At 40.5% G+C, this 25,295-nt stretch overlaps 1 protein-coding gene across 3 annotated transcripts in view; it reads right to left on the bottom strand.

The window, feature by feature from the left end:
- Positions 1-3,984: 3,984 nt before the first annotated feature.
- The window catches only part of DIO2 (iodothyronine deiodinase 2), a 201,227-nt gene continuing 179,916 nt past the window's right edge, over positions 3,985-25,295 (bottom strand). Inside the window, exons 1-3 of one of the 3 annotated variants that reach the window (XM_070378435.1) lie at positions 18,752-19,083; positions 18,192-18,466; positions 3,985-10,076 (exon numbers count right to left, since the gene is read on the bottom strand). In XM_070378435.1, coding sequence (XP_070234536.1) covers positions 9,489-10,076; positions 18,192-18,413 — 810 coding nt within the window. In that variant the 5' untranslated portion in view covers positions 18,414-18,466; positions 18,752-19,083 and the 3' untranslated portion in view covers positions 3,985-9,488. Of the gene's footprint in view, positions 10,077-18,191; positions 19,084-25,295 lie in introns of those variants that run through there. The other 2 variants (XM_070378436.1, XM_005907413.2) reach the window with 2 other exon arrangements.

Below are 25,295 nucleotides of genomic sequence, written 5' to 3'. Positions count from 1 at the left end.
TTTCTAAAATATATGAATCAAGATTTTTGCCTGTATTACATGGATTAAGTCAACAATACAATGCCCTCTACCCCACCCCATATCCATGCTCATGGCATCCAGGCTAAATTTCTTATATTTTTTGGAAGAAGAGGGAAAATAAGGAGGGAACAGCAAAGCCAGGAGATGAAACAAAAGTCAAACTCCACTTTCTGAAGCAGGAGTGGGAATGGGTGGGTTCTGGATTCCCAGGCATTCTCTCAGTCCAGTCTGTCTGGTTTGGGCTGGTTAAAATGGCTACCATTTATCAAGAGGTACTTGGAATCTCTGCCACTACTCTAGAAGACCTAGGCAACTGCAAGACCCAGAATTTTCCCCCTGTTGTTTAAGCCACATGGTAAAAGTGCCAGCTTGGGCTTCAGGGGCATCAGGGGTCTAGCCAGTCTTGACTCCTCAGGTAGACCCATGCATTCCTCAAATGCAGGCTCACCCAGGACGGCTCACTAATTTCACAGCAACATATGTTGCATTTTCCTGGTTAAGCTTTCCATTTTTCTTATTAGTATATGGTGGGGATTTACTCTATACCTCTTACTATAGAATAGCTTCCTTTTGTCTATTGCACAAATCTAGGCAGTTGACCAAGATGAAGCCTCAGCAAACCCTTACCCATGTGGAATCTGGGAAAGGTTTGTGAATACCTTTGCAAAATGCCCCAGTACAACACATTATTCTACTAAGGAATTTTATTACAAATTTTCCTGAACTATATTTCAGGGCTCAATGCTGACTGGAAGACTCCCTTGTTTTTAAAATGCCCTTTTCTATGTTTGTTCTTGTTTCTTCTAAAAGTCCTTCTAGATGGGGTTAAATGGCAAAACTTCAAGGTTTTATGGTTCAGTATAATTGAAGATTATATCTGGTACATTAGGCACTACAATGTTAAGATTTTTCATTTACCAGCCAGAGTATAAACACTTACAGTACTGGAAATCATATTTTATACCATTTGTATACATAACCACTGAAGGTAGGTTTTGCTGTTTTGATGACTAGTGCTTTATTTATGACAATAGGTCCTCATACATTCATTGGATATTTAATGTTTGTTATTTATTAGTGAAGTTATTCTGCTCGCCTAAGAGAGGTGAGCAGAATAACTTGTATTTCACCTAAGAAATACAAGACATATCTCCTATCCTCAGTTCTCTCAATTTTTTATGAATTGGATTGAATTCTCCCTTCTAAAAGTGATCAACATATTTTAGTGGGGTTTTTTTGTTTTGTTTTTTGCTTTGTTTTTTACTAAATTGTCCTGTTTAGTTACAACTAATGAACACTCTGTAAATATGCATTGACTTACTACATGGGAGACATTCATCTTTTAGATCTAAATCTTGCCCATCCTCCTAGGTCAATTCAAGTCTTTTTAAACTCTACAAAGTCTCCTCTGAGGGCTCTGTTCTTTCTCTGAACTTATTTTTAATTATTGTACATATGCAGTCACTTCTTGAGATGCACCTCATTTTTAGGCAAGTTAAAAATAATAGCCATTGAGTGAACTTCTGATGCCTTTGTCTGTCTGGAGGAGGAAATGGCAACCCACACCAGTATTCCTGCCTGGAGAATCCCATGGACAGAGGAGCCTGTGTGGCTACTGTCCATAGCGTCACAAAGGCAACTTGGCATGCACGCACCTCAGCATATTCCCAGCAGCCCTTGCTGTCCTTCTGGTAACAACCTCCTCCCATGACCACACACTGGGCATGCAACGCGAGCTGCTCCAGTTCCAGTACTTCCCTTAAGATAGGTTCAAACTCTATCGGAGCAATCTCATTGTTCGGGAGTGAGGAGCCTCCCCCAGCCAGGCTACCAAGCATAAAGAGAAGCTGCTCTGAAAGAAAAAGCTGGTACCCCCAAAAAGAAGGGACGAAAGACCCAGCGAGCACTGAACGTTTCTAAGTTGCTGGTTTTCCGCTGTCCCTGGGGTAAGTTTCACACCAAGTATTTCCAGGGTTTAGTTATATCAGCCAACATACTCACTTTTTTTGTAGATAAACATCATCTTGCCACTTTTAGTTTTGATGAATCTGTGACAGATTCCTTGAGGTAGTCATGTCTTTGTATAGTTTTACTGCTTTTTCACATCCCATTGAGCCCAGCACAGGATACACCTCACGAGGAATAGAAATTCCATCAATAGTTGTCTCATTGAGTAATGATTGTTTACATTTCCATTAAAATTCTGGAATATTATATAAGATACTACAAATATTAGTTAAATTACTATGTATAGGGAATGATGAGCAAGAGTCTCAAAAGATACTAATACTTTGGTTAAGTTACCTTTCTTTCAGGAACAAAATGCACATATTTTAAAAGAGTAATGAAAATGTTGGTCACTCAGTCATGAGACTCATTGTAACCCCATGGACTGTAACCCGCCAGTCTCCTCCATCTGTGGGATTCTCCAGGAAGAATACTGGAGTGGGTAGCTGTTCCCTTCTCTAGGGGGTCTTCCTGACCCAGGGATCAAACCCCCATCTCTTGGATTGCAGGCAGATTCTTTTCTGTTAGAACCACTAAAGAAGCCCGTATTTAACCATGTTGCAAATATATTCCTTGTCATTAACAGGACACTGCCTTCGTAAACCATTCTTATCCTTTATATTGTCTCATAATGGAAAGTGCTTAATATAAATGTTTTTAGATGTTGATTTTTTCATCACACACTAGTGAACAATCATGTAAATAATTATACACATACACACACAGATATGCAGATGACACCACCCTTATGGCAGAAAGTGAAGAGAAACTAAAAAGCCTCTTGATGAAAGCAAAAGAGGAGAGTGAAAGTTGGCTTAAAGCTCAACATTCAGAAAACGAAGATCATGGCATCTGGTCCCATCACTTCATGGCAAATAGATGGGGAAACAGTGGAAAGTGTCAGACTTTATTTTGGGGGGGCTCCAAAATCACTGCAGATGGTGACTGCAGCCATGAAATTAAAAGACACTTACTCCTTGGAAGGAAAGTTATGACCAACCTAGATAGCATATTCAAAAGCAGAGACATTACTTTGCCAACAAAGGTTTGTCTGGTCAAGGCTATGGTTTTTCCAGGAGTTATGTATGGATGTGAGTGTTGGACTGTGAAGAAAGCTGGGTGCTGAAGAACTGATGCTTTTGAACTGTGGTGTTGGAGAAGACTCTTGAGAGTCCCTTGGACTGCAAGGAGATCCAACCAGTCCATTCTGAAGGAGATCAGCCCTAGGTGTTCTTTGGAAGGAATGATGCTGAAGCTGAAACTCCAATACTTTGGCCACATGATGCGAAGAGTTGACTCATTGGAAAAGACTGATGCTGGGAGGGATTGGGGGCAGGAGGAGAAGGGGACGACAGAGAATGAGATGGCTGGATGGCATCACTGACTCGATGGACGTGAGTTTGAGTGAACTCCGGGAGTTGGTGATGGACAGGGAGGCCTGGTGCGCTGCGATTTATGGGGTCGCAAAGAGTCGGACATGACTGAGTGACTGAACTGAACTGACATACATATTAATATATACACAACTACATATATATGCATATATATACACACACACATACAGGCATACGTGCTGTGTGTTATATGTATTGCTTAAACCAACTTCTTGGAAAGTTTATTTTTTGCACTTAGAAAACCTGGGGTGTAAATATAACAAAGTAACAGTTTGCTCCACAGTCCCTTTAACAGGCCCCTTTCCATGAATTCTGAGTGCAACTTGTTCATGAATATGGAAAGTATCTGAAGATTTTCTTTTAACTTGTCTTGATTTCCTTGAAGACTCTGGCACACAGCATGAGATTAAAATAACCTGGCGTTGCTGGCGATTTTGCCCACAAATACCAAGGAATAAATATTAGAATGATGGATTCTCTTTCCCTTGTCAACCATGAATGTATTCCTGCCAGGGGCAAGGTCTAGAGAGTAAGTTAAAAATAAACAAGTAGAACCAGAGAGTAACTTTATTCTTTTATTCAAAGTTTATTAAAATAAAGAACAAATTTACAAGCACACATACCACTCAGCACCAATGTAATAACACTCTTTCTACTGATAATCTCCAAAGCATTTCCGTTTCTGCAGTTGAGAAGCAGAGATACACACACACACATTCTCACCACATTTACCCAGTACTCATAGCATCATGCCCCGAATATTCTCCTTGCTAGGGAGGCGAGGATGGGCAGAGGCAAACGAGTGTGACTACATCCAACCACTAACTGAGTCAAGGACTCTTTCGTTAGCAGTTATCATTTGCACACTAGTAACTTCTGCACATTCTAATCTCCCCATCCGGGTGCCCGATTATCTGGGCGAGAGATGGAGTCTGGTGACGATGTGATGCAAATTTAAACAAAACTGGCCAACATTCCCTACCCAATATCTTTTAATTGCTTTGGTTATAAAGTACTGGAGTCTTATGTCACGACATCTTCCAATCTTAACACCCATAAAAACCGCACCAACCAGTGACATGGACTGGAGAAGCCTTGAGAGGATTTTCTTTCTTTCCCACTCTATTTTGTGGGTTTCTTTCATTTATGTGTTTACCTATTTGCTTTGGGGGGAGGGGCAGGGAATGGGAGTTTTGAGCCAAAGTAGTGACTTCATTAACCATCTCCTGGGTCGTGGAAGTCTCTGCAGCAAATTAAAAGAAAATAAACTCCATGGAGCTCCAGTGCGGCTGTCCAAGTTGGCAGAGAGCCCCAACTTGCATGAGCAGTATTGTTCAGAGATCACTACGTATTTGCCAACTGATTGACTCACCTTGGAACAGCACTGGATCTTAAGTCTGAGACCTTGCTTCTGGAGCTATCCAGAAGGCAAGGCATTAGGAAGTGGCCCAATATTTTGCTAAAGCCACTCTAATGGCACTCATCAGTCCTCCTCCAAAAGTGAGAAGTTTTTTTCCAGGTCTTCCCAGATCAATAGACCAAGCCCCCAGGGCCTAGTTCTTCCCAGTTTGCAACTTCCTGAATCGCCCAGGTCCTGGTCCCCTTCTTTCATACAGGACACTACCAAGAGAGGGTGGATCACCAAGCCGAGGTTGGTACTTACACCCCGTCTGGACTTACATAGGAAGGCTGGGCTTAGCTTCTATTTTTAAGGTAAAGGAGGAAGAAGAGAGGAGGTTGGAATATAACTAAAAATATTTTAGTTCTGATTTTTGGCAATATCATTTTTTAAAGAAAAACTCTGGTTTTTCTTTAAAAAAATTAATTTTTAAATTTTAAAATTAAAACCTCACTGAGAAATTAAGAATCTCACTGTTAATCTCCACTGCTCAGAGAATAGCACTGAGTTATGTTCTGAAAAGCTTTAAATGCTGGCAAAGGTTTTATTAATTCTTCAATGGGACAGAAGTTAGTGTCTATTTTTTCCCCTTTGCAATGGCCATCTGATTGTAATTAAGTTTATCTTCCAACTGTAAGTCAGAAATTAGGTAGAATAAATGTCCATGTTTATCCTCTTATCATCCACAGAATGGGAAGTCCTGCATGTACATTAATGCGTTCTGCTTGCTGTGGACACAGCCCATAGGGCATGCTGAGGGCAACTGATATCCTATATCCAGCTGGGAATTTCCCCAAAGGCACAGACATTGTCTTTAACCTGCATCTATGGTATTTTATGCAGCAAGGCAGCATCCATGTATGATCTCCCCATATTTCATAAGTTTTATTCAAGAGCCCAAAATGTGAAATACACTCAGACAAAATGAAAGAGAGCAGGCCTTTCTGCTCTTCTTGATCACAGAATTGGCATTTCCTGGTTAATGGTAGGAAAGTGAAAGTGTTAGTCACTCAGTTGTGTCTGACTTTCTGTGACCCCATGGACTGTAGCCCACCAGGCTCCTCTGTCCATGGGATTCTCCAGCCATGAATACTGGAGTGGGTTGCTATTCCCTTCTCCAGGGGATCTTCCTGACCCAGGGATCAAATCCAGGTCTCCTGCATTGTGGGCAGATTCTTTATCATCTGAGCCACCACTTAATTAAATCAATAGACCATTTCAAAGTTGATATTACTAAAAATCAGGGGTACATTCTACAAACAAGGTGAAGACAAAAGACCAGAGATCAAAAATATGAATATGAAAAGTCATATGAGTTAAATGATCATAACTTTAGCTATACATAGCAAGTACAGCACTAACCTGCTTCTAAGGAGGTCAGGTACACTTTAATATCTGTATGAAAGTGAAAGTGTTTGTCGCTCAGCCGTGTCAGACTCTGTGTAACCCCATGAACTGTGGCCCACCAAGCTCCTCTGTTCATGGAGTTCTCCAGGCAAGAATACTGGAGTGGGTTGCCATTTCCTTCTCCAGGGGATCTTCCGGACCCAGGGATTGAACCTGGGTCTACTTGCACTGGAGGCAGATTCTTTACCATCTGAGTCATCAGGGAAGCCCAATCTCTGTGAAACACTTATCCTATTGTGCAAGCATTTCATGTATGCCCATTCAAGAAAGTCATTATTGATTTCACTATTATTTCTCTAAGCAATAAAGTAAGTTTTGAATAGTTCCAAGACATAAGTCTTTCAAACAGTACATGTTGGAGTAAATCCAGATGCTATAAATAACACCCAAAATTGCTTGGAAACTATTTCTATAATAGACAAGCTAATTCAGTTTAAAAGGCTAAACTGATAGCTCCATATAAACATAGCCTATGGGGTTGGGTGGGAGGGAAATATTTAGGTTCTAAAAAAGACATCATATATATATATAAGTTTATATATGTATATATAAACTTATATCTTATACCATATATATATATATATATAAATTTATAAATTTTGCCTTGTGAGAACAGGAACAAAAATCCTTCAAAGGAACATACTTTATAAAAGATAAGATAGGTGGGGTATTGATTTCAGGGTATTGACAATACCTGTCAGTTTCAGGATATTGACAATCTAAGAATTTCTCTGAGCATACCAGCTAAACACTGATTCTCCTCTATCTCAAATAATGAGTTCTTATTAAGTTCCTTATAAGATACACCACAGGAAATCACAAAAGTTCATGTTGAGATAAATAAGTTACGTAGTTATAGGCTTCTCCTAACTCTGATAACACCAAGCCATTTTACATACTGTAGGATTCCTGAGCTTTGTCAATTCACTTTCTCCATTGGCCCTCAACAGCCTTTCTTCCGGTAACTCTCCTGTGTTCCACTGAACATGTCTTTGTCCCTGATACTCAGCCTATACCTTTGTGTGTTTACTTCCCACTGCTTCCCGTCTCCACCAGCCTATCCTCAGGGAGAAGAACTGCATGCACACAACCTTCTCTTTCTTTAAAAATGTATCACAGCAGGGTAGTTTTCTCATCACCCTTTCCCCCAGACAACTGGCACTGCCTGCCTTAGCCACGTCTCATCCCCCCACCAGCTTCGCCAACATCCTGTTCCCTTATTGTACGTGTAGAACAAAGGGGAGGTTTACAGACAACAGCGTGAGTGTGCTGCCACCAACTTTTCTTTTTCTTCCCTAGGATACCACACAAATCACGACACTATTTTGAAGGTAAAAATCAAGGGGCTATGCCAATAAATCAAGGGGTTTAACAACTAAGGACTCAGAAATACTCTATTCTCAATGTGATTTTCCAGAAATTCATTAATGTCACATTTTCAAAATTTTTTTCTTTGTTGGTACATTTTGTAGAATTTAGAACAGTAAGAAGGTTAAATGTTGCAGTGAAAAATAATCAGTTTTTAAAATGGAGCTTTAATATCTAAACAATAAACGATACAGTGATATGACTATTATGTTGCTCCATTTAAAAAATAAAATGGTTTTTGGTTCTTGCACACTCAGTTCCCATTTTTTTTTCTGATTTCAGGCAGTTAGTTCAGGAAGATATTTTCGATTTTAGATATCTTTTATATTACTTTTATGATTCAATTATTAATGGAATGGCCATAGGAACCTTTGATTGTACATATAAATATAACCATATACTATGATCTGATAACATCCTCAAATTTACAATAAAAATTTAATATACAAAATTGGTTGATCTTTTTTGGAAGTTAGGACATTAGTTAATACTTATATTACTTATAAGTAGAACTATATCTTCATTTTAAAGAGAAATATGGAATATATATTTAAATAGCATTATAAAAATGTACTACAGAAGTCTTAGATGACTCTACCTCATCTAAGAGGAACAAAGGAAAACCCAAGTCCAAATTAAATATGAATGGGAATTCCATCCTACCAAACTCCATGATCCTGAGGATTTCATCAGTAGCAAAGCCTCTAAAATCGCTGATGGGAATTGTCTCACACTTTCTTGTCCTCTATTTGGCTCTATATTGCTGAGCTCATCATTCAGAGAACACTGCCATAGAGGCCCAGACCAAGAAGCAATGGGACCACAGTACAACTGTAGGGATGCAGAGGGGGACCCTGGCCCCACTGGGCCCACTGGTGTTACCTTTCATCAGCATCGCGAGGTATAATCACCTACTGAACACGTAAACACCACAAACATGTTTCAAAAAGTAATACAAATATTAAAATGCATTTTTTTCCCTCTCAATCCCCCTTTCTCTTCAATCCAGGAATATATGACAAATACATAGATCTCATATGTATATTCTCTATGCTATCTTAGTGGAGCTTCTTTTTCTAGCTTTGCATATGTTTCCATGTTTCTGTGACTGACAAATTAGTACCACTCTCTACAGTTTCAAGGTGAAGCTCTCTGAAACCTCCTAATCTTTCTGCCTCATTTTCCTAGCTTGTCGATTTGATTTGCTTCTAGTACTTTCTCCACCTGTGTAGAAAGTAACCATCAGATATCAGATGACCATTCTAACCCTCCAGTAGGTATCATTCTTGATATCTGCAAATATACCTGCGAGTTCTGGGACATTCAGACAGGCACAGAGCAGTACATGGCTAGAAACTAGAAGGTCAGAAACTTCTCTAACATGTTAAACAATAAGGTCCTAACCACATGGCCTGGACTTGAAGACTCATTCTCAGTAAAGATTTGGCAAATATCCAGCTGGGCTCTATCCATACTGAATAAAGCCCAGGTAATACCCTTTACACTAACAAGGATGGTGGCTTCCCTAACATAGCAGTCATTCCCGTAGTCTTTTCTTCAGGTCCCAGGGCAGGCATCAGCTGTATCACTTCTTTTATGAGGGCAGAAATGAACACATGCTGAAACAAGTTTTCTTCTTTTCCATCTTGGGATCTTTTCATTCTGGGCTTTTCACCAGGAAGAGAAGAGATAGGGCTACTATTTAGCCAAAAGCCATTTAAGTGGTCAAAGTAGTATCCAGATGTTAGAGGTTTATGTTCTTCTGACACGTAAATTCCCGTCTTTCAGTGAGAAAATGGGACTCAGTTGAAATAGTGGATTGAATTCTTAGTTTCCTTGTCTTTACATAAATTAAAAAAAAAAAGCTCTGTTACAATCATACTTTTAACCAGCTAATCTAGCTTTCATCTCTTGCTGAAATTCTTCTCCAGCCAACGCCGGACTTCTTGCAGGTTGTAAAAGAAGGGGCCCTTTCCTCCCAGATAAGCAATTTTCTGTCTCTGCACGATGCACACACGTTCAAAGGCTACCCCATAAGCAACGTTGGCATTATTGTCCATGCGGTCAGCCACAACTCGGCACTGGGGCGGCAAGGAGAAACGCTCCAGGAGCTGGTGGGCTGCTGCGCATCGGTCTTCCTGGTTCCGGTGCTTCTTCACCTCGAAAACCAAAGAAGAATCCCCAGGCACTGCCCAACCATCTGAAGGATGAGCCTCATCAATGTAGACCAACAGGAAGTCAGCCACGGATGAGAACTCTTCCACCAGCTTGCTGAAGGCTGGCAGCTGGTTAGTGAAAGGAGGTCAAGTGGCCGAGCCGAAGTTGACCACCAGTGGGCGCTCAGGGCTGGCAAAGTCCAGAAGGTGGCATTCAGTTCCATCCACTGTTTTCTCCTGGGCACCATTTCCACTGGTGTCACCTCCTTCCGGACTGGAGACATGCACCACGCTGGAATTGGGGGCATCTTCACCCAGTTTCACCTGGTGATGGAAAACGAAAGAGAGAGGCAAGACCACATGAAGCACGCACTCACTTCAGTTCACTCTGTACAGAAACGATTGGCTCTAATAAAATGCGGCATTTCCTTCGGAGGATATGGTAAACACATATTGACTTGAGTAAAGACCCATCATGGCAGGTAAGGTAATGAATGGCCCCAAAGAGAATAAAAGTCTTTTTCATTCTGTCTAGTCACTAAAGGCAATTCTTCTCATCACTGAAGGTACTGCAGTTAACTGTCTTCATAATTAAGTTGAGGCTAATGTTCTTTACTGTGCTTACTCTGTGTCAGTGCTTAGCTCACAATATATAACAAATGATTAATGGGTTTCATTTTAGAAGCGAAAAGTGAATGGTCTACTTTAAAATAAATGATCAGAGTTGTGGGACATGGCACCTCTTTCTGAATTCCCACTTCTGAATTCTAAAGTCAGGAAAGTCCTTTATAGTCATATAGCCTAAAAGTCATTTAATCTGAACCAATGGACAAGGATGCCTATGGTCTCTATTTCTACCCAGAATGCAAAAACCTGGGGTCTGCCATTTATAAGAAGAGCTACTCCCACTTAATCTCTCAAGAGCTGCAACTATCCCATCTGTAAAATGGTCATTTATAATGTCCATCTTCCTCGTATGTTTATGGAAGGATGACACAGGGAAAAGAGCTCTGTACACTATAAATCATTGTGGGAGCGTAAGTTGCCATTATAGATGCCATGCAAACATGTGAAACTGAATACCATTTTTCTGAGTAATTCTATGTTGTAATATAATTATTCTTAGAAGTGATTCGAGCTTTCTTTGGTATGACATCCTTTCTGGAGGTTTCTATAGCTACTGCATACTTTAGGGTTCTTTTGACTAGAACCTCGCCATTTCCATTAAACAAACAAATGAATGGAAACATACTTTTATCTTTTGTAGAATCGGACTTTTAATTTCTCATATTTCATGCGTGTTTTAGTTTGTTTCACCTTTTTATCTCAGAAGTCACAAGCCATTTACTTTCCTACCACACATTTTATTCACAAATCCCACTGGATTTAGAATGCTCAGGCAGAAGAGGTGTAGCGCGAAACTGTTCTAGGTGCTCCCTTTGCATGTGGTTTAAATCGCTGAACACAGACTGAAAGAAAGTTTGCTGGCCTTTGAATCTGTAAATTGATAATAAAAAGCAGGCAACATAAAAGAGCCAATTACTTCAGTTTGAATTAACAGAATTGGATCTTCCCCTAGAATGGTTTAATCAAAGCCAATAACATTGGGGACAACTTACAGCAGTATAAGTGATTTTTATACACTGTCCTTAATATTACAAAACACTTCCAACTGGATTCATTTTCCCCCTCATATAAATACCACCGCATGTAACATTGATGTTAATTGAAGTCACTTACAAGCGAATTGTTAAAAACTCAACAATTTAAACCGATATAAAACACTCAAGGGGTTTCATGGAGAAGCTTCTACCTCATGTTAATACATAACTTGTTTTAACTGCAGAAGAAGTAGTCAAGAAATCCTTTATCTCCCTTGTGAAAAATCCTAGCAGGGCAGGTTTAAAACAAGGACTATAAGCTTTCTAAAATAAATGTTAAAACAATAATCTTCTTTCTTAGAAAAGGAAGGTGGTGTTGTGATTTAAATAAGTACATTTGTTTTCAATCACTGTCAGGAAAAAAGTTATTTTCTTTATATTAATTTTCTTGGTTAATTTGTAAGTGGAACTAGGTGAAGAAACCTAGTAAACCACTTTGAGCTGGACTGTTTTATATGAGCTACATTCATCTCTTGAAATTTTAAAATGTACTTAAAATGCAAAGATATACATCCTAAAGGTATTATAAGCTTTTTAATCTATGGGTTATTTTTGTACTTCTTTGTAGATTTAGATAAAAGGTAGCATTACCATCACCTTCTCATTATATCTTCCCCATTTAAAAAAACCAATAATGATTCTAGGATGGCTGCTTCTAACACTATTGTCGTGCTGTGTTTTTCAACATGCTGTGATACGAAGATCTGAATGCATTCAGACCAGTCTGAGGAACCCATACACAGGAGAAGAATCATCTCTGGCCTGCAGACTTGTAGGTTCCTGGTAGGCTGAAAACACCCACCTGCATTTTGGAGTCATTTCTAAGAATGGAACAGTTGTGTTGGCCTTGTGACATGGGCCTCTGATGCCCCTGACTCTCGCCCAAGCCGAACTGTTGATCCTTGCATTATGCCTGATTCTTCAACTGAGTAATCTAATCTGCCTTCAGTCGTAGGTGACTCTCTTGTTACCTGTAATTAGTTTTCTTGGAATGTTAAAGCACCTTCTCCTTCTTTAGTGACAATGTATAGTTCAGCCACATAATTTTCTCAAAATACAAACATGTTAGTTCAACTTAGAAAACTTAGAACAAGTACAACACCTCTACTTTAAAATATTAGGATAAGCTACCAAATATATCATGTTCTTTAGTATGTGTGTTTGGTGGGGGAGTGGGCAGAGGTTGGCATTTTGTTAAGCTGGAGAACAATGGATATGTATGCTTGGAATTTTTGGTTGAATAAAGTTTTGAATGGATGGTAGCTGTTATCATCTTAGCTGGAGATCAGCAAAGCATTTTACATTAATAATAACCTTGACCTGCAGTGAACATCAGCACATCGGAGTGATGGAAGACCTCACCAAGGCAGATGACTTCAAAGGGTGAAGCCCCTGGAAGCCCCTGTAGAGCACCGCCACAGTCCACACCCAGTCCTGTTGTTCTGTTCTTGATCATCTCTGCTGTTCAGTGCATAAAATGAGAGTAGCCAATCCTCTTTATTTTGTAAAGGAGCCATAGGACTTGACTGCAGATTAGAATGCCATAAAAAAAATTATACTTTTGTTCATGAGGGTGATTAGGTAAGAGAAAATGCATAGGTATGCACAATGCTATTACTACAAATAGGAGGGAAAAACACACACCCATGATTTGAAGGTCCAGACATGAGTAGACCAGTAGTCTGCTTTTATAAATGTCATATTCTAATCATTCAATTTATCTATTTTTTGCTAAAAACTGCTGATATGGGATAATTTAGCAACAATAAAGGGAAAAGCTTTTTATAAAATGAAAGTCTGCTTTAAACTGAAAAAAAAAACATCTTTTAGAAGGATATTATTGTTCATTTCTCACCTTCCTATTTGGTCATCAAGAAAATTAAGTTTGTATTATGACCAAAGTTTCAAAGGGTGAATTTCTTAGTTTACTCTGCTTCACACCTTGCTGAGGTAGAATGGGAGAATCATCGCTGTCTTCCACGATGGAAGAGTCTTTCCCCAGGAGCAAAGCATTCCTTGACAGAAAGCCAAAATGATGAAGAAAATAAAGTTGGTCCATAGTAACATTTAGGCTGCAGGAAAGAAGCTTGACAAAAACCAGTTATCCCCTGGTACTCCCAAGCCCTGTTTGAATTTCCCACAGTGGCACAGAAAGTCTCCTGGCCACAAGTTACCTATCATCTTCATTTCTCCTTCTTAGAGGGTTTGTGTTTGGTTTTTGTCCTTAATGAGACATATTTGCCAAAGAGGCATTCAAAAGGCATTTTTTACTCTTGCGGAAGAGTAATTAGGTCGGTACCTCTTTCCCTGCCAGCATTAGCCGCTCTAAAGAGAACCCTGCCCAGTATTTAATGCCCAAACACAAGAAGCATCATTTCCACTAATTGGTCTTGAAGTTCCGATGTTCCCAAAGGGTCCCTTTATTTTGCAAGGATCAGAAAGGACATACGTAAAATGTAATATCGTCATCACTGACTTTTACCTCTCTCATCTGCTCTATTACATCTGTCCTTTCTTCTGTTTTTTAAAATCAACATCAACACAACACCAACAAGGGAGGGAAATAAAGGGTTTGCATTTTTATAACAGAAGACATCTCTGGGCCAAGCTCAAATGTTGTCATAGCCGTATTTATAAATATGAACAATATGGTGTATATTTGATTCCCTTGATGATAGGATCCCTTTTGCGGACAGTTTTCAGTGCATGAGGAAAAGGATAATGCTGCTTTAGCATGTGGACTGTGAAATGCAGGGCAAGGGAAAAAAAAAAGAAAGAACCATTCATCAAGGAGAAGCTGGAAATAGAGCATATACTACTAACCTTGTTTTTCTTCCTTTTCCACAGCCTGAGAAAGGCCTCTGGACAAAATATCACCTAATCTCATGATAGAAAGCAAAGCAAGTGATAAAAATCGGGGTAGGTATGTGGCAGAATTCTTTTTACACCTCCTTCTTGTTCTCCAAAGCCCTGGAAATTTCAAATTCTTTGACACAATGACCAGGCTACATCAATGTCCTTACAGACGTGGCCAAACAATTATTAAGCAGCATTTTAACCATTTATATTCAAATCAGCCAAACAAATCAGAGGATCAGCTACCTACTCTTTCCTCTGAGTTCAATTCCCTGTTTGGCCATTCTCTTTTTGATTTGTAACTTGAAAACACAGCTCGAAGCTCTATCATTTCCCAGTGTTTTATCCAAGTGATGAACAAACTCTGGCGGGAGCCTGCCTTGTGTTCTTTGGGGAGTGTTTCTTTCTTAGAAGAGCCATTTTCCATCATAGAAACGAGTGTCAAAAGGCTGAGGGGAGTGAAGAGGAGGAGGAGAATGTTAAAGAGACCCTTTCAAAACCAAAATTATATGTTCAAATGAATATGTTTTCTGTGCCACAGCAGTATTGCCCATGTAGGAGCTAAAGTGCTTGTCAGCATCTATACTGCGTGTTTATTTTACACTTCATTTAGGTAGGAGCCAGCCTCCCAGACAGAGCAGTCTGCTTACTGGTTGTATTTTTGAGTCTTTGAGTACCAGTACAAAGATGCAGTGTTAGACGCAGTGACACTGACTAGGGAAAACTTAAATAACAAACATCTATTATACACCTCAATCTCTCAACAAAATCCATTAGACTTCCTTTTTTCATCAAAATCATGCTTGGGACTCCCTCTAATCAAACCCAAATTATCTTTACAGGCTTCCCTAGAAAGTTCATTTTAAGTCCCATGCAACATTTTAACGAAGAAGGGTTTTCTGTTTTATTTTGTCCCAAGTTTTTTGGTTTTTTTTTCATTTCTTTGTTGCCTCCTGCAGAAGCCAAACACAGGGATAACATTTTTACCACACTTTCTCTAAATAGCTTCTCAAGTCTCTGCCATTCGACAACCAGGAGAGTTAGAAACGGCCTGCCTCCTTGGATGGTATGTGCACACTCGACATCCCGGAGCACTCTGCTTCTGGGGGTGGCGGCCTCAAGTCAGGATTGTGAAACAGGGCGACACCAAACAGAGACTCCTCCAGTGAGTCTCTAGACATGGCTACACCCAACGGCAGTGGCACAGATGACAGCAGCATTCAGGGAAGTGATTCAACCCGTTTTCGAGGTTCTGAGTGACCCCGAATCGCCACCACCACCCTTTCTACACTTGGAGATGGAAGAAGACCTAAATTCAGCGCAAGCTGCGTTTACCATGTTTCCAGTCATCACACACCCAGTCCAGTCTTATCTCTGGATATATGAGTTCTTGGGTTGCTTCTTCTCACGGCAGCATTTACATAAGTCATGAAAAACGAACAGCATGACATCAGTCATGAATTTGGTCACTAATCAGTAGGCAGAAAGAGTACAGAAGAAGAACACACAAACCATGTGCAAAGAAGAAAACAGATCACTCAAGCTTCTCAATCCCTTGGAGGAGGGACAACAAAACATTGCAACACAATGAAACCCTATACATTGGTGAAAAAATAAATAAGTGATCAAGGTTATTAAAGAGGCATGTGTTTCCTTTTCTCTTTTTACTTCAGTAAGCTGCTTGATAGGAGAAACAGCCTCACTTAACATGGGTGGGTACCATTACCCCCTCCATATTTTGTGTGAGGGTATCTATGAATACAGGTAAAATTCTCCAAAGCAGTGGTTTTTCCTGTATGGCAAAAGTCAATGACTTTCAAAACAGGAAGAGTTTAATAGAGATCAAATAACTGACATTGCTATGATATCTCCTAACACCTAGGAAAAACAGATACAGGTGAAAGAACTTCCTAAGTCATAATACACCTAACATACTTGTGTAAGCCCCACTCTCCTCTAAATTCTCTACCCCTCAAAATGAAACATAAACATTCAGTATATACATGCATGCAAATGAAGCGATCGTCTCAATATCTCCTTCCCACATCACCCATTCAGCCCATGTACATAATATAAAATGAGTTTTTGGTGTTAGAACTTTGAGTAGCACTTAATATTATTATAAAGAAGATTTCACTTACTAACAAGAGCTCTTAACTATTTTCCAATCTTCAGGACAACGAATACAAACCTTCTGCAGGTTAGTGCCAATAACAAAGACAAGTATCATACTAAAACTTCCCTAGTTCACCAGGAATATTTTCTTCTTAAACATTTGTTTAATTTTCAGTGGAAGGATCCCACTCTGGATTCCTTGTTACTAGAAATGATTTATTATCCTTTGCTGGTGCATAGATATTTTTTAATGTTTATTTTATATTGGAGTATAGTTAACAATGTTCTGCTAGTTTCAGGTATACAGCAAAGTGATTCAGTTATACATATAGACATACCTATTCTTTTTCCAATTATTCTCCCACTTAGGTTATTACAGAGTATTGAGCAGAGTTCCCTGTTCTATATTATAGGTCCTTTTTGATGATCTGTTTTATATAGAGCAGTGTGAACATGTGAATCCCAAACTCTCAATCTATCTTTCCCCCCAACCATTCCCCCCTGGTTACCATAAGTTCATTCTCTAGATTTATTTTTCTAGTGTTTATTTATAGAGGACTCGTTCTCTTCTTCCTCTTATTCTAGTTTTCCAGCTGTTTCTGAGGCTCTGCCTGCCTATAATACATCACTCACTAGCTCCCACCGTTCTCTTAAACCCCCTTCCCCAGCATCTCGGGCAAGGTGCCTCAATACTGTTGAGGGAAATCAAGGATGTCTGCTTTGACAGTAGCTTTTATGGGATGAGTCAATTCTTCCTAAGCTCAGGGACCTTCAGGAGTCACACGGCGTAGGGGAGGGAGCAAACTGACAAAGGACCCGGTGCCCTTTCTTCTCTGCCCCTTAAGATCTGACCCAAGGATGCCCCACCACCTCGAAGCAGCATTCTTCACTTCGAAACAAAACCTTTCTGGGTTTGAGAGGGCAGCCCCGGGGACATGGCTTCAGCAGGTAAGTGAAGCCACTGCTTCAGGGTTCTAGGCACGAGTTATAACAGCTTTGAGACTGTCGTGAACCCTAGACTTATCTGCTCGGTCTAAAGGCAACCTGCATAAGTTTTGAGAAACAAAGCAAATGTGGTTTCTCAAACAAAGTCTGGATCGTTGACAGCTTGTTCTCAGACCTTTCCTTTTCAAACAGATACCGAGTAACTCCAGACTCGGTGCCGGATAACTGCTTCAAAAGGCTGAAATCCAGATCAAGGCAGGAGTTGACGGGGCACACAGACTTGCTCCCATTAACTCTTATTTCTACCAGGAATGAAGCCACGACCAGCTGAATCACATCCACTCTGTTATTTCCTTAAATCTTTTTAGCTCTCTGAGAGTCCTGTGTGGTGTTGACTTTCTTCCCCCCTGCTTTTTAGTGCCCACCCATTAAACAGTCTTTCCTAAAGTCTCATGCAGCCTCTCATCAAGCAAAACATCAAAACCGCCAGTTCATGATGAGAGCAGAATAAAGGCAGGGTCTGCCCTCCCCGGACACCTTTCTGACGTTTCCCAACATTATTCTACAGACACGAATACCCTCTGCTCCCAAGTCACAGCAAGCCACTCCTGACTCTTCTTAGAAAGGCTCCTTCTGAAGTCACATAGAGTCACTGGGACTCAGTAATACCTGTCATCCCCAAATCTCAGGTGCGTCATCGTGGGACAGGTGTAGAGAGTAAACACCCGAGCATCACCTTACGGCCTCCAGACAGGGCTCCAGAGCGCTCACCCCTCAGCTGCTGCAGGCATCCGGTCCCCTCCAGCATCTCCGCCTCCCGCCCCCGACAGCCCTGCGGAGAAGCCCCTGGAGCACAGCTCACCTGTTTGTAGGCGTCGAGGAGGAAGCTTTTCCAGATGCAGCGCATTCCTTCTGAGGTCAGCATGCGCCTCCACTGCCCGCGAGTGGACTTGGAGCGGCTCAGCAGCAGCACCACGTGCTTGAGGAGAATGACCGAGTCATAGAGCGCCAGGAAGAGGCAGTTGGAGAAAAAAACTGGCAGAATCTGCAGTGTGATCAGCAAGTCTACGCTGAGGATGCCCATCTTCTCTGCCTCCCGGGTCAGTTCCCTTGTGCGCTCTGGTTCCCCTTCACCCTCTTATTTAAAAGGGGGTGGGGGTAGTGATGGAGAGAGGTGGGGGGAGGTGAAGGGGGAGGTCGGGGGTGGGGGATAGGGGGAGAGAAGGAGAAAAACTAAATTAAAAAAGAAGCCCAAGTTGTCTCCTTTTTCAAAGAAGCAGAAATGGCAAGACCAAGTTCCAGTCTCTCCAGCCCAGCAGTTGGAGTGTGCCCATCAATTCATTCAATTCGGAGCTGCTGCTTTTTTTTTTTTTCAGGATTTAAGATGTTAAAACAAAAACAAAAACAAAAAAACTGGCGTACCCGTCCCTAATCCAGTTACCCCTCTCAGAGTCGGTTAAAGACAGGCAGTTCTACTTTCATTTCTAAGCACCTATGAGACTGTGGCAGAGATTGCAAAATTTTCTGTAGCTTTTCATTGTCTCTGTGTTCAGAAATGTAGCCCGTTTCTTTCTAGAATTGCCAGAGTTTTGAAAATGTGCTTGTAGGGTAGTTTTTTCCCCTCTTTACTCCGTTTACACACACTTTCTGTTCTTCTCCAGCCTGTCTCACTCTCTCCTTTCCCCAGGAGCGTCTGACTCCTCTTTCCCTGACTGCCTCTGGCTTCTCCTTCCTGCTCTGTCTGTGGTGCAAAGTGCCTCTCTCTGCAGCCCAGTGAGTCTCCCTGAAGCCTTTTATACATTCCCTGGCTAATTGCTGCAATAGAGAAATGAAAGCCTAATCTTGGTAAAGATCTTGACGTCATTGAGAAAGAGGGCTTTACTTTGGCCAGGACTGCAGTGAATAGAAAAGCAAAACTCGACAAGTTTTTTTTTTTTTTTTTTTTTAGAAGAGGGGGGGTGGCAGAGGGACAGTGGAATTTTGCTTTGTGATTTAAAGAGAGAGGAAAAAATTAATACCTTTGAGGGTTTTCAGGAAATGCTCCCAAACTTTGGGAAAAGTTATTTAATATAGCATGTGGGTTGATGGGGAAACTCTCCTCTGATTATTATTATTGTTCTTGTTTATTTATAAGGAGTTTGGGAAAGAAAGGTTCCTGGAAGGCAGGTAGGAAAGAGGAAGAGTGATCAGACATGATCTCTGTTCTCTTTCTTGGAAGATGTGAATGCTTACCTTCCGTCTTTATGTCTACATCCTACAACTATCTCCCGTCAGATTTGTGACCTAGGTTCTTTAAATATTTTTGAGTCATGATCTTATTTAAGAAAATCCAAACTGTGAGGTGGAAAACTTTTAAACTCTTTGAATACCATCACAGCACTTCTTTAAAGCTTCTTGTAGAAAATTAGTGAAAATTTTCTTTTCAGTTTTACTGAAGTTTCCAATGCAAAAAAAAAAAAAAAGAAAGAAACAAGAAAATCTTCCACCCATGAAAGTAGCTAGGTGACCAGACTTCCTTTCCATTCCATTTTGCCTAGATGCAGATTAAATAAAACTTTTATCTAATGGCATTAAGATGCCATCAGAGTAAGAAATACATTCTTTATAAGAGAGCTCTTTAAATTCTGAAATTGCCCTGTTTCTGTTAGCATAGCCCCTAAGAAACATGATACTTTGGGGAATCTTCCTTTTTGCTTGAAAAAATTTTAATAAAATTTGTAGGTTGTTAAGAGCAGACTTTGAATTGTCTCAAGTCACACTGACCACACTCAGTGCTTGCTTTGCCCATTGCTTTCTGAACAGACAGGTACTTAGTCAGACAATGCTTTGGCAGAATGCCATGACCTCCATCTCATTCTAATTTTCTTTCCTCACTTACCTAACAGATCACCTCTAGGAATTATATTTTCTTGGAAAAAGGAATGGCAAGTACAGACATTGGGGTGGGGATATAGAATGGTAGTTGAAAATTAATTTTCTGACTTCTCCATGTTCAAGGAGCTCTCCTTACACATGAGTTAAGCAGTGGGTGCAAATACGAGGTCCATTTCTCTGTATTGTCCCTGTCGGTAAAATCTGCAAGATTACGGAACTCATTTAAAAGCCTAGGGCAGGGGTCATTAATTAGTGGACCCGTGGGCCAAATTCAGCATGCATATGCACTTTATCTGGTTGGCATAGTGCTTTTTGGCTTTAAGAAAATAATTGAATGAGAGTGCCTGTAGGTTCTGAGAGACCAGAGTTTTCTGTCTGTTTTGCTCATTGGTATCTCCTAGCAGTTGGAACCATGCCTGGCACACAGTAAGTTCAAGGAAGGAGTCTTGAATGGACAGATGGGCTGGGCATACATTGCTCCACACTAGGGGGCACCATCCACATACAATATGCTGACGCTCACTGGGGTGCTCCAAAACTTTGTACAACCTGGTGGACTTGGGGGTGGTCCTCCCCACTGGCACAACCCTCACCACTCCCTATTGTCCTAAAAACCTGATTCCTTCATTTTTATCATCACTTTAGCCCATGGCAAGTTTTGGATTTGCGTCACATGGACTAAATTTTTAGAGAAGACGTCAAAGCTTAGAAAAATGAACAGAAGTCACATAGAAAAATATTTTTCCTATGACTAGCATACAGTGTTAGCAAAGGATATTATTTGTATACATAATATACATTCACTCCATTCCCTCAGTTTTCTCGACGCACTATGGAAGAAAAGAAGGGACAAAGAAAGGGAGGTGACAACATGGTGTTTTAACTGGTGTAGATGGGAAAACTATGGTGCCCAAAGTGCCAGCTAACAGTGACTGAAGGTGTGGACTCGGGAACACACACTGCCACACAGTGCCCAAGCCTGAAAAGTTCACCCCTTCTCAGACGTTCCTTTTGCTCTGTGTGAATTAAACCAGTGCTACTTTAATGTAGAGATATCTTGGTAGCTACGAGCCAATTCTCCTGCACTTGTCATTTGCTTTCAATGCGAGTTGTATGTTTGGAAATGGCAAGACAAGGAGGAGGTTTGGTAGAAAAAAAAAAAATGCCTTCTTTTAAAATGCAAAGTTCAAGGCACATGCAGACTACAAATGGTGAAAATCAGATTTTTTTTTTCTTTTTTACGTTATTTATGCTCTTTCCTATAAAATCAGAAGTGTTTGAGAGGGTTTTTTCCTTAAAAAATTAGAAGAACAAATTGGCAGAGAGTCAATCTGATCATGACATTTCTCAGATTTTTTCTATCACTTTCTCTAAATGAATGAATGAATAAATCACAAAACCAAGCACTGTTCTTTTTAGATGATCTGTCTAATCTAGAAATTATATTTCTCCAAAGCTATTTCTCTTTTTATCATGATTCATAATGGCTTATTCTAGTTATTAATATTTAGCACTTTGATCTTCAAGTAATTTTATATCCTTTAAGCGACAAAAACAACCCATAAAATGACAGAGGATGATTTGTCCCAATGTGTAAATGAGAGAAAGTAGATCATCAAGGTTGTAGAGCCCCAGCTGGTATTGGGTATTTCCCCCAACTCTAAACCTCAATTCTTTTCCTGTGTGACTATTTTATTGATCCTGGTCATTACTCTGAAAATGAAAACCCTTGCCCAAAGTGGTTGTACTAGGTAATTTTACCTTCTGAATTACAAAGGATATCTGGGATTCCATATCTGCTTAATATTGCCCAACTCAAGCTCTTGGTTCCATTCGAAAAGCTTGGATATCTTCTTGATCACATAAGTATTCTTAGCCTTAGCGGTTCAGTGGTAAGGAATCCACCTGCCAAGGCAGGAGGTGTGGATTTGATCTTGGGTCAGGAAAATCCCCTGGAGAAGGAAATGGCAACCCACTCCAGTATTCTTGCCTGGAAAATTCCATAAACAGAGGAGCCTGCCAGGCTACAGTCCACGGGGTCACAGAGAGCCACACGACTGAGTGACTGAGCATACAATACAAGGTAATATGTGGTATGCTGGTTGAATTTCCCCATACAATGTTGTATACAGGTTTTAAATTCCAAAAGAGAGGTAGCTAGAGAAAGGTGATTTAGGCTTTTTAATAAGAGAATCACTATAAAATTGTTTTTTTTTTTTTCCTTTTGATAGCTTGAGAGCAGCATGTACTACCATTCATTGCCTCCCTCTGGTTGGAAAAGCAAGCATCTGAGTTATAAGGCTTCCTTTGGTCTACTTTTTGACTCTTAAGTTGAAATTAAGAGAATGAAGTTGGATAACCTAAAAGCAAACCCAGAGATTTCAAGGATGGAAGCTACCACTACTCTTTGTTGTCTGAAGATGCCAAAGGGCATTCAAGAATCTATGGAATTCATGCTGTGGATTTTCAAGCAGTCTCAGCTTCATAAAATTTTATTCCTTCTAACTCAAGTGATTTGCTGAAGTAAATTTTAAATGGAGATTAAATTTTACTTTCATAAAAAAAAAAAAACTTGTCTAATCAATATATTATAAATCCAACAATGTCTGGTCAGGACAGGTTGCACTGATTTTGGTCTGGGAATATGATCGCCATACATACACCCACCTGCCAAGAGTGCATTTCAGAGAAGGAAATCACAAACATTGTTGTTATTTAGTTGCTAAGTCATGTACGACTCTTTGAGACGCCATGGATTGCAGCCTGCCAGGGTCCTCTGTCTATAAGATCTAGATTTCCCAGGCAAGAATACTGGAGTAAGGTGCCTTTTCCTCCTCCAGGGGATCTTCCTGACCCAGGGATCAAACCTGTGTCTCCTGCATTGGCAGGTGGATTTTTTTTTTAACTGCTAAGCCACTTGGGAAACCCAGCCACCACAACTTTCCATCCCTGGTGACTCCTGGTTGTGCTGAGAGGGAGTTATAATGAAGGGTTTATACCACAGTGACTGAATCAGTCAGAATTCCCCGTGGGCCCATCCATTCTACAAACAGTTGTGTTCCCTGCCTTGTGATGAAAGGGGAAGCTCAGTGGATAAACAGACACCCCAGAGTCAATTCTGACGCACTTGAACCAAGCAACTGAATGCTGGGGCCAAGAAGGGGCAGACACTGTGGGAGGGTGAGCGGTCTATCCCAGCAGCCCAGCCGTGTCTTAGGTCCCTTGGCAAACCCTGGCAGAGGGCACTGTCTGAGGTGTTAAGACATTCTCCCCTCAGGAACAGCTGCTGCTCTTTTTTTTCTTCCAGGCCACCTACTGGCAAAACCAAGAAGGAAAGGAAAAGGGAAAACACAGGAGGAGGGGAAAGCAGAAATGGAGAGAAGGAAGATGATGCTGGTGGAGAGGAGAAAGGAATGTAGAAAGGAGAAGACTCAATGAATTGCCCACGGAGGCTGCCACAAGAGAGCCCATTAATGCCTGTTGCGGTGATGCAGGAAGACAGACGACCAGAAACTAGACGGATGCCAGCGACTCAATTCACAGAGGCCACAGCTGTGAGGAGACGACGGCTTTCCTTGGCCGTTGACCTGGTCTAGACCCAAACCGATGGCCAGTCTGCACCCCTGGTGCTCAGACCTCTTTAGGTGCTCTGAGACTCTCTGAGTGTGAATTTTGAGACTCGTTTATTAACCTCTGGAGACACCAGGGTTGGATGGAGGGTTAGTGGAATAGATGAGAAGAAGAACACTCTGTGAAGTTACATGCAGCGAACTCCTTCAGGACAAAAAGCCCTCAGAAGGAACAAATTGAACTCATCTTTTCCCAAAATTTGATTCAGTGTCTTCATTCTCCCCAAATCCTTGACCCAAAGCAATAGACCAAAAGAAACAGCGAAACAGCCAGAAGCAGTCATCATTTTTGGAACAGCTTTTCTTCTCCTTTGTTTCATTCTACAGCTCATAGGAAACCACCAGATGATAATTAGGTTTTAAAATAAAATAAGTCATTCTCTATAAATGGTTTTATAGTAGCTCTTTTAAAAAAAAATCACATATACATCACCTCATTCATATGCTGAGTACATGAACACAGAGCTTGGCAAAAAATATTAAGACACATGCTGCTTCATGCCATTCCAGAGGTAATACTGTAGCTTGTTCCCACTGAGAGCAAAGGATGCCACACCTCCTCTCTCAAGATTCAGTAGGTACAAATGCACAGAGAAAATAAGATAGATATTCTATTTCAAGCTCAGTGAAAGTGGTGAAGCTAATAGAATTAACTGTAGCATGAAAAATCCATGTTTGATATGGGGATAAAATACCTGCAATGAGATTGATTGTACAATAAGATACGTCCCCAAGGGAGGTTATGAAAATATTATCAGTGGACCTCTTCTCGAGGTAGAGAGGGAGGCCAATGAGATAATCTCTCAAAACCCTTTTAAGCCTCTGGTGCTATTAAGATAATAGTTAAGAATAAGTTAATATATAACACATACATAAAATAATCCAGCTGGGCTAATGGCAGAATACCATAATCATAAATTATCTCTTTGTCCATTTCAATTCTGAAGACTTATTTTTTGTATGATTAAGTAAATAGTTATGCCTTTCTAAGAGTCAGTAGATGTGAATGAATTAGCATGTCTTCTAAGGAGAAAATACAAGGCATGAAATTCAAATCAATTTTTAAAATTCAGCCTCATTTATTAAATGGACACTGGTATCTTTTATCAAGACACAACCTCTTAGGTAAATGATTATTTAAAAATTGTTGTTGTTCAGTCACTAAGCCATGTCTAACTCTTTGTGACCCCATGGACTACAGCAGACCCGTCTCCTCTGTCCTCTACTATCTCCCAGAGTTTGCTCAAATTCATGTTGGTTGATTCAGTGATGCTAATCTAACCATCTCATCCTCTGCTGCCCCATTCTCCTTTTGCCTTCAATCTTTGATGTCAGCATCAGAGTCTTTCCAATGAGTTGGCTTTTCACATCAGGTGGCCAAAGTATTGGAGTTTCAGCATCAGTCCTTCCAGTGAATATTGAGGGTTGATTTATTTTAGGATTGACTGGTTTGACCTCTTTGC

This window comes from Bos mutus, chromosome 10 (genome assembly GCF_027580195.1).
Source record: "Bos mutus isolate GX-2022 chromosome 10, NWIPB_WYAK_1.1, whole genome shotgun sequence".
Lineage (NCBI taxonomy): Eukaryota > Metazoa > Chordata > Mammalia > Artiodactyla > Bovidae > Bos > Bos mutus.
Note: the sequence above shows the minus strand (reverse complement) of the source record. Positions and strands in the feature narration are given on the sequence as shown.